The sequence below is a fragment of the Lepus europaeus genome, chromosome 22 (assembly GCF_033115175.1).
Source record: "Lepus europaeus isolate LE1 chromosome 22, mLepTim1.pri, whole genome shotgun sequence".
Lineage (NCBI taxonomy): Eukaryota > Metazoa > Chordata > Mammalia > Lagomorpha > Leporidae > Lepus > Lepus europaeus.
Window position 1 is genome coordinate 4,350,177 of NC_084848.1, and position 9,210 is coordinate 4,359,386.

General features: G+C 63.6%; 1 protein-coding gene across 1 annotated transcript in view; it reads right to left on the reverse strand.

Moving 5' to 3' along the window:
- Positions 1-5,469, reverse strand: part of LOC133751383 (cholesterol 24-hydroxylase) — a 30,882-nt gene extending 25,413 nt beyond the window's left edge. Inside the window, exon 1 of the mRNA XM_062181416.1 lies at positions 5,351-5,469. Coding sequence (XP_062037400.1) covers positions 5,351-5,469 — 119 coding nt within the window. The remainder of the gene's footprint in view (positions 1-5,350) is intronic.
- Positions 5,470-9,210: the final 3,741 nt, after the last annotated feature.

Sequence of the window (9,210 nt, forward strand, 5' to 3'; positions counted from 1 at the left end):
TGGGGCGGAGCTCGAGGGGAAAGGGATGGATCACACAGGGCCTTGCAGGCTGGGGTCTGGACTTTTGTTTCGACCTTGGTGGGCTGGGGGCCACTGGAGAGCTTGGGGGAGAACAGAGATGGGATCTGGCTGTGTCCTGGCTGTGCTGGAACCAGGTGGGCATGGGGGCAGGGGTGAAAGCAGGAGGGGCTGCAGCAGCGATGGGGCTCAGCCAAGAGGGCAGAGTGGGGGTGACGAGGAGCAGCCAGGGTCTGGCTGTGCGTGGAAGGCGGACAGCTTGGGTGTGGGGCGTGAGAGGCGTCAGCAGTGACGCTGGGGCTTGGGGCCCGGGCAGCCGGCAGAACGGCAGAGCTGCCATCCGCTCGGATGACGAGGGCTGACAGAGGCTCACCGGGACCAGCAAACACCAGTATGCCCACTGCTTCCAACCTCCCAGGCTCCCTCCGGCTCTGCCCCAGCTCCCCCGCCTCTACACAGCTCCCAGAGTTCCCACAGCACCTGCACCCGAGATTCCCCAGCGTGGTTCTCTCATGTCCTGTTGCACACCCCATCCCCAAGCTGGGATCACTTATACTTCATCTCTCGTCTCAGGACCAGCTCTGGGTGGGGAGGGCAGTCTGGGACGAGCCGCTGAGTTAGGAGCTTGGCCACAGCCCCATCAGGTTTGGGGTGTCCACTGGATAGCGAAAGGGAATTTCGAGCCAGAAGCTAGACATGTAAATCAGCAGCCAGGGGTGGGCTCCAGGCTTGAGACATCGATTTGAGACCCCTTAGCAGAGAAGCCCCAGGAGTGAACACAGACAGAGAAGAGGACCAGGGACTGGCCCATCACGCAGGCCCTGGTCGCAAGGAGAGACCCAGCCAGGAAGCCAAGGGCCCAGGGCAGGAAGCGGCAGGCCAGATGAGATGGCAACATGGGGTCACTGAGACCCTGGACCTCGGCAGTTTCAGCAGAGAAGCAGGGGCCAAAGGCCAGAGAGGACGGGGGTCAAGAGAGAGCAGGGTGGGAGGAAGGGGAGCCCCAGACAGGCCACCTGCCCGTGAGCTTGCAGTGCACAACAGAGGGTGCACGCTTGCCACGCACTGCACAAAAGCCGGAGTGACGCAGAGGGGAAGAAACACTTTGGCTGCGGCAAGGGGATGCTGGGGCATGGTGGCTGCGCAGGAGCGGCCTTGGCTGGGAGCACCAGGTCCATCCACAAGAACAGCTGCAGGGGCATGTGGGCAGGGGCAAGGCTGGGCAGCTGCAAGGCCAGACTCTGGAAGGAAGCGCCCTGGCTGTGCCAGGAGGCCAGAGAGTGGCCGGGGAAGGGATGGGGCCGGCAGAGGAGGAGACACCGCTGGAGAGTGGAGGGCGGTGGGGGCGGACGCCCCGGGGGTGACTGCCCATGGGCCGTGGAAGCCCCCTCCAGGCGAGTGGCCTTCAACTTACACCATCCGCCTGCAGAAAGGTGAGCCCTGGAGATCTGTCACTCCCCAAGGCTGCACTTTGGGAGGAATGTTCTCTTCTGAGTCACGAGTGAGGACAGGGCCTGGATCCTACCGCCCTTACCAGGCCTCCTCTCAACCCCTAGGGCTCATTGCCACCTGGGAAGGAAGGTGAGTGTCCTGTCTAGGGGACCAAAGGGTCCCCGCTGCCCAAAAACGGAACTAAGACCCATTCCCTCTGGTTCCTGCAGGGGGCGCTGGGGAGCAGAAGGCAGAGCGGAAAGATCAAGTGTTAGAAGCAGGCTGGGGAGATGGTAGAACATTGGGGTTTGTAGCTCAGTGCCCCAGGCAGACAGAAGCCCTCTGGGCACACCTCTGGTGACATTCTGGGTAGTAGAGTGGCCCAGGGAGAGAGGGGAGGGCAAAGATTGCCCCCAGCCCCCCACCCCACCCCACCATCTTCCATTGCCTATAACACTGGTTGGTCAACTGAGATTCAAGTTTTCTATGTGCAGAGGAAGCCCTGGGCGGTAACTAAAACCCAGATCGCACGATGAACCTCCTGCGAGGCCACCCCAAGGGATGGAGGGAGCCCAGGCAAAGACTGAGGAGTGGGCCACCCACCAGGTGCGTGGGAAGGGCCACGGTTGTGCCTTGTGCTCAGCTGGGCACCCAACCACCCAGCAATGCCACCGAGGCCGGAAAGCACCTGCTCCTGGTGGGCAGCCCCTGCCCTGACAATCTGGCAAATCAGGATGGGAGGAGGGATTCAGCATTGCCCAGGAGTGCATCTGAAGGTTTATTCCAAAGTAAATGAAAACTGGGTGAAAGAAAGAGACCCCCGATCGCCCACCCCATACTACCAGAAAGTCTAACGCAGTGACAGGGACACAAAGAAGCCACAAGAGCTTGTGTGGGGTCTGATTTTCAGCCACTACACGGACTGGTGCAGTAGGATGTTGGAATAAGAGCACAAAGGAGGGCAATCAGGGAGGACATCCTGGAGGAAAGGGCCTAATGTGCGCCTGCAGCACCAGGAGGGTGAGGGGTGGGGCTGGACGACCGGGCAGCAGCCTCACGCAGGCCCCTGCGCACAGGCAAATCCTGCGCAGCAGCAGGGGGCGAGTGCCACTCCGGAGACTGGGTTCACGGATCTCCCGTCAGCCATGGCGTGGCCCGCCGCCACTGCTGGAAGAAGCGCTGGAACTTCTGTGCGGTGCCGTTCTAGACCTGACCACCTGCCAGTCTTTGGTCAAGAATCCTTTCCAAAAATGCATCATTCATTTCACTTCCTCCGGACAAAGAGCCCAGGGGTAAGTACAGTCAGCCTTCCCCCACTCCACCACTCCCACACACCTGCAGGTCACGGGGAGACTGGGAGGTAGGACTTGGGGAGACTCAGCCTTTAAAGGTAGAGAAGTGGGGGCACAGGTGCTGCTACCTGGATGAACTGAAAACACTGTGCCAACTGGAAAAAGCCAGAGGCACAGGGCTGCACCTGCACACTTCCACCTGGGGGAAGCGCCTGGAACAGGCAGAGGCACAGGGCTGCACCCTGCACGGTTCCACCTGGGGGAAGCGCCCAGAACAGGCAGAGGCACAGGGCTGCACCCTGCACGGTTCCACCTGGGGAAGCGCCCAGAACAGGCAGAGGCACAGGGCTGCACCCTGCACGGTTCCACCTGGGGGAAGCGCCCAGAACAGGCAGAGGCACAGGGCTGCACCCTGCACGGTTCCACCTGGGGGAAGCCCCCGGAACAGGCAGAGGCACAGGGCTGCACCCTGCACAGTTCCACCTGGGGGAAGCGCCCGGAACAGGCAGAGGCACAGGGCTGCACCCTGCACACTTCCACCTGGGGGAAGCGCCTGGAACAGGCAGAGGCACAGGGCTGCACCCTGCACAGTTCCACCTGGGGGAAGCGCCTGGAACAGGCAGAGGCACAGGGCTGCACCCTGCACGGTTCCACCTGGGGGAAGCGCCCAGAACAGGCAGAGGCACAGGGCTGCACCCTGCACGGTTCCACCTGGGGGAAGCGCCCGGAACAGGCAGAGGCACAGGGCTGCACCCTGCACAGTTCCACCTGGGGGAAGCGCCTGGAACAGGCAGAGGCACAGGGCTGCACCCTGCACGGTTCCACCTGGGGGAAGCGCCCGGAACAGGCAGACCCAGAGAGGAGAAAGCAGCCTGGTGGTTGCTTGGGGGAGGAGAGGGGAGAGAAGGAGGAGTGACTACGGCACAGCTTTCTCGTTGGGCTGACAGAAGTGTTCTGGAATCAGAGGTGATGGTTGTACAACTCCATGAATACACCAAGAATGCCGCGCCTCTCATCCTTTAAGAGGCTATATTTTATGGTGTGCAAGTTACACCTCAATGTTTGCAAAAAGATGTGGAGAGAGGGGCTTGATTTGAGTCTTGCCTTCTCAAGACACAGGAACCTGATGAGGGCTGATCCTTGAAGCACTTGGGTTTATGAGATCGGCCAGCAGGCGCATCAGAGCAGCGCAGGACGCACTTGGCTGATCTGACAAGGTGCAAAGGTGACAGTGCACACGACCTCTAACCTGGACTCGCTCGTCATCGAGTGTCTCCTGGGCACGTGCCAGGAGCTGCCAGCTGTTAGACAGAGCTGTGAACCAGACAGGGCCTCCGGGAGACAGACATTTAACAAGAGGTCGCACCGACCACCCCCGTCACTTCTACACCATGCAGAATTACACAGTGACTTAAGGGCTTGTCACAGGAACAGAAGACACTCAGGGCTGGAGCAGAGGGACCTCCCTGAGATGCCGTTATCTCACCCAAGCCTTGGCAACCAGGGAAACACCCCTGCTGTGCCAGGGTAAGGGGGCTGGGCAGACCCCCACCATCAGAGAGGCTCCTGGGAGCGCAGCACAGCGATGTCTCCTGAACCCACCAAGCAGGGCATCGGGCTTCTAGAGCCATGGCATTTGAGCTTTGCGCTGGGGATGGGGCTTCCGGAATGTTTGTGTCCTGAGGCTCTAAGGATCCTGTGTTAATACCACCATTCATTCATTCATTCATTCAACAAGTATTTATTGAACATGCCGGGCGCCGGGGGTACACACGGGCGGACGGGGAGCATCCCTGCCCTGGCCGGGCTCACATTCTAAAGGGGAGACTCAGAGTCAACAGGTGGGGAGGAGGTGACTCCAGGGGGTCCGCCCCTACCAGGAGGCCGGGGCAGGGTGGGCGTCACACCGGCCTGTTTGAGATGAGCAGAGGGAGGCTTGGAAGGGGGATCAGGAAGACCCTGGGTGCGTGGGGGTGGGGGGCGGGGCGAGTGAGCCCCAGAACAGCGCTGAGTGGGTGCGGGGAGCCCAGCAGGGGCCTGGCTGGCCACGCAGGGGACTCGGATTCAGCTCTAGAGTGAGCAGGAAGTGACACATCTAATTTAAGCTTAAGTGGGGGGGTGGGGGGCACGCAAGAATGGAATGGAAGCGCCGAGAAGACAAACCGGACATCCCAGGACAGGAACGCAAACAAGAGAGAACGTGCGCCGACCACACCGCGCTCTGTGCCTGGGCGGCCTGACCCCGTCCAAGTCCCGAAGTTAAGGGTGCCCACTCCGGAGCCCGGCTGGCCGCGTTTAGACCTGCGCTTACCAGCTGCGTGACCTTGGGCAGGTGACTGCGCCGCCGCGCCTCAGTCTCCGCGTCCGAAAGATGGGCCAGCAGCGGCGCCCACCTGGCAGGGCCGCCGCTGCCCGCGCGTCCGCCGGCCCGGCCGGGCGCGGGGGGCGCCCGCCACCGCCGCGCCGACTAATTCGTTGCTAAGAATAGTTAGCGCCCCTGTGGCGGCCGCGGGCCTCGAGCGTCCGCGGGACGGCGACGCTGCACCCCGGGCGCGGCGCGGCCCCCTCCGAGCGCCCCCTCCCCGCCCCCGCCCCCACCCCCCGCTCACCTGGGCCGCGGCGGCCCGGGGATGTGCTCGTAGCGGCTGCGAGCGCGGTGCACGAAGGCGCAGCAGAGGCCGAAGGCGAGCAGGACGGCGCTGCCGAGCAGCAGCAGCCCGGGGCTCATGGCTCCGGGGGCAGCCCAGGCCGGGGTCCGGGCCGGGTGCCGAGAGGGCGCGATGCTGCGAGCCGCCGCGGCTGTCAGCGCCGCGAGCGCCTCGGCCCCAGGCCCGGCGCTCCCAGCACCGCCCCCACCCGCCCGGCTCCGCCCCCGCCGGCTTCGACCCCTCCCCGGGCGCTCGGTCCCCGCCAACCACGTCTCCGCCTCCAGCCCCTGCTCGCGGGGCCAGCCCACGCCCCGACCCGCCCCCTCGAGCTCCGCCCCGACTTCCACACGGCGCTCCGCCCAGAGCGCGAGGTCTCCGCCAATCACAGCGGCGCTGCCGGCTCGGACCCGCCCCGAGCCCCGCCCTCTCCCCGCCCCCTCGGGCTCCGGCCCCGCCCCGGCGCTAGCTCCGCCCAGAACGCGTTGTCCGTGGCAACCCCGGTTCCGCGGCGCCTCTGCCCAGGCGGCGGCGCCCCGGCCTGCAGGCCGGTTCTGCCCTGGGCGGCTCCGCCTCCCTCGGCGCTCCAAAGACGGCGTCTCCGCGCGCGCGCTGGCCGAGGCCCCTTCCTTCCTGCTAAACCCTCCAGAGCGCCCCATCTCAGCCGCCGAATCCCCGCATCTCGCCGGCTGTCCCCCAAGCCTCTCCCTGGAACCCCAGATGTCCCCCGGGACCGGACCTCCGCGGCAGCCGGCGAGGCCTGCGCGCCTGCCTGGGGGTGCCAGCGCTCGGCTGGGGCGCGTCCGCACCCCGGGGCGAGAGGGGAGCCCCATCAGTGGCGCTATCTGTCTGCAGACAGGGATCTTACCATCACCAAGGCCTCGTGCCCTGCTCCTGCGTGCCCATCCGGCCGACCCCGGCTTCTCAGTGCCCGGCCCCACCCCCAAGGCCCCCCTAGTGACCGTGGTAGACCGCGAGGACTAGGGCTGCCCCGTTCTGGCCCAGTTCTTCCGGGCCAGGGACGGGGCGCCCAAAGAGGTCGGACCCTGCTGGGTTTTCTGGAAGGGGCCAGTCCCCTGTCCCACACTGCAGCCAGCCCTAGAGAGGTTTAAGGGCTAGAAAGCAGGACACTGGGGGCCGCCCCACTGCCAGCGACAGCCCCCACCCGGGACATGGCTGTTAAGGGGTGTGGGCTGCGGGGTGACAGAGCGCCAGGCTTACAGAGCCTTACCCAGCACGCAGGGGGGCAGGATTTCTGCTCCAGGGCCTGCCAGCCTCGACAGGTGCAGCCGCCAGGCGTCCACCCAGCGCAGGCACGGGGACCAGCCTCGCGGTCGGGCTGGGGGACCGCGCCCCCGTGTGGCGGCGAGGAGCAGCCGCAGGTGCGCGCAGGGGACCTCAGGCTGACCCTGCCCGGGGCAGGCGAGGGCAGAAAGCGCCCCCTTGACGCTGGGAAAGCATCGAGGCTTGGGGGGCAGATTGGAGGGAGGGTGAGGCTGCAGGAAGGAGGCAGCTGGAGAAAGAAAAGGGACACGGCCACGCCTCGTGTCCAGGAACCGCTGCTCCCTGAGTCCACAAATTGGACCAGGCTGTGTGCAGCCAACTCCGGGGGGCCTTGTCTCTCTGCAGCCCCTGCTGGGGTTCCTGAGGGCAGAGCCAGGTCCTGAGCAGCTCTGGGCACAACCTGAGGCCCCACGTGAGGCGGGCAGAGAGCAGCCACAAGGTACAGCGGTCAGCATGAGCCTGTCCCACAGGGGCAAAGCAGAGGTGTGGGCATTTGACACCACCAGTGACCATAGCTCACCCCGGGCATTCCGGTCCACAGGCAGGAGTCAACAGTACCCCCTGTCCTGGTGCCAAGTCCACAGCCACCCCAGCTCTCCTGCGCTGAGAAGGAGGGACGCCGTCTGCAGGGCCAGACCCAGGTCCCCAGGGTTGAGGGCCTTTTCCTGCCGCCGGCCAGCAGAGGGTGCTGCCGGGAAGCACGTGGCCAACCCCCAGCCCTATGCTGGGGAGGCCCAGGTGGGCTGTCCAGCATCGGAGCCATTGGGTGCCTGTGGCTCTGAGCACTTGAAACAAGGCCTGTCCAGACCGAGACGTGCAGTGTGCATGAAATACACACTGGATCCATAGATGCAATACGAAACACTAACAAAGAAGTCATCGATCTTTTTGTACTGATTCCCTGTTGAAATATTCTGAATGGCAGGTTACATAAAATATTGAAACTGATTTCACCTGTGTCTTTTTGCTTTTTTTAAACTAGGAAACTAAATGACCACGGACGATGGATCTGTGGGACAGTACAGCACCCAGGCCAATAGCAGGGGTGTCCCTGGGGGAACCTGTCGGCACTGCACGGTCACAGCCACCCCAGACCCACGCAGATACTGTGGAACAGGGCCTGCAGCAGCCCGAGAGGCACACAGCTCTGTGGCTGATTCTCCCTAAGCTTGATGCTGCCATGCAGGGAGGGGCGGTCGGCTGGGGTTGCTGGGGGAGGCACAGGCAGGAGGGACAGAGGCTGCTCTCACTAGGGGGCTGGGGGAGGAGGAGGACAGCTCCCCCAGAGATGCCTGCAAAGCCCTGGAGAACTGTTACGTAACCACCCCAGGAGACCCATCCCCCACCTGCAAACGAGGGACACTGTCTGCAGAGGCCAGGGTCAGCATGAAATGAGTTCACCCGCGGGAGACACTGGCACGCAGTAAGTGCTCAGTAAAGGCTACTTGTAGTGGGGGAGGGGCACAGGCAGGCCGGGGTTCCCTGTGTTAGCGGGAAGAGGCTCTTTTTCCTTCCACCTCAAAGATTTCACCCCGTCATCGGCTGCTGGTCCTCCTCCTGCAGGCCCCCGTCCCCTCTAGCTCAGACTGTCACAGCTGCCACTTGACCCCGGCTAAACATGCCGCCCAGCGTCCAGTTTTCTGTCCAGATACCTGGCACCTGATGGGCACGTATGAAGCCTTACCTCGCTTTTCATTCTGAACTCCTGCTGATCACTTCTGTTTGCCAATGCAGCTTGGAGAGCTTACGTGACTGCTCCAAAACTGCATAGCCAGCACTGGAATCCCACCGCCAGCCTCCAGCCTCCAGAAGGTGTGAACACAGGACACCTGGGGGCGCTGCAGCCAGGGAGGAAGTGTGTCCACCAGGCCCTGCCCCAGTGGGGGCTTGCCAGAGGAATGCAGGTGAAAACGGGCCAAGCAAGGCTGGAGCACTGACCAGCGGCCTGGGGTGTGGAGGCTCCGGACTGAGGCCCTGGACGCGGCCTGAAGCCTGGGTCACTGCGGGGCCACCAGGAAGCACAGGACCCCCAGGCCCAGACCTAAGCTGTGTGACACTGGGCAGAGGCCGTCCCTCTCTGGACATCCCACCAGGCTGCTGACTGGAGACGGGAGGAGAGGTGGTGAGGGTGCAGGCTCCTGGGCACAGTTTCTTGGGACCAAGTCCTCGTGAGTGCTCCCCCACGGCCAGCCACAGCTGGGGGAGCAAAAGGAGCACTAGGGGCCGGCACTGTGGCATGGCGGGTAAAGTCGTCGTCTGCAGTGCCGGAATCCCATATGGATGCCGGTTTGAGTCCCAGCTGCTCCATTTCTGATCCAGCTCCCTGCTATGGCCTGGAAAAGCAGTAAAAGATGGTCCAAGTCCTTGGGTCCCTGCACCCACGTGGGAAACCTGGAGGAAGCTCCTGGCTCCTGGGTTCTGATTGGCCAGCTGCAGCCATCCGGGGAAGTGAACCAGCAGAAGACCTCTCTCTCTCTCTCTCTCTCTCTCTCTTTCTCTCTCCGTAACTCTGCCTTTCAAATAAATAAATAATTTTTAAA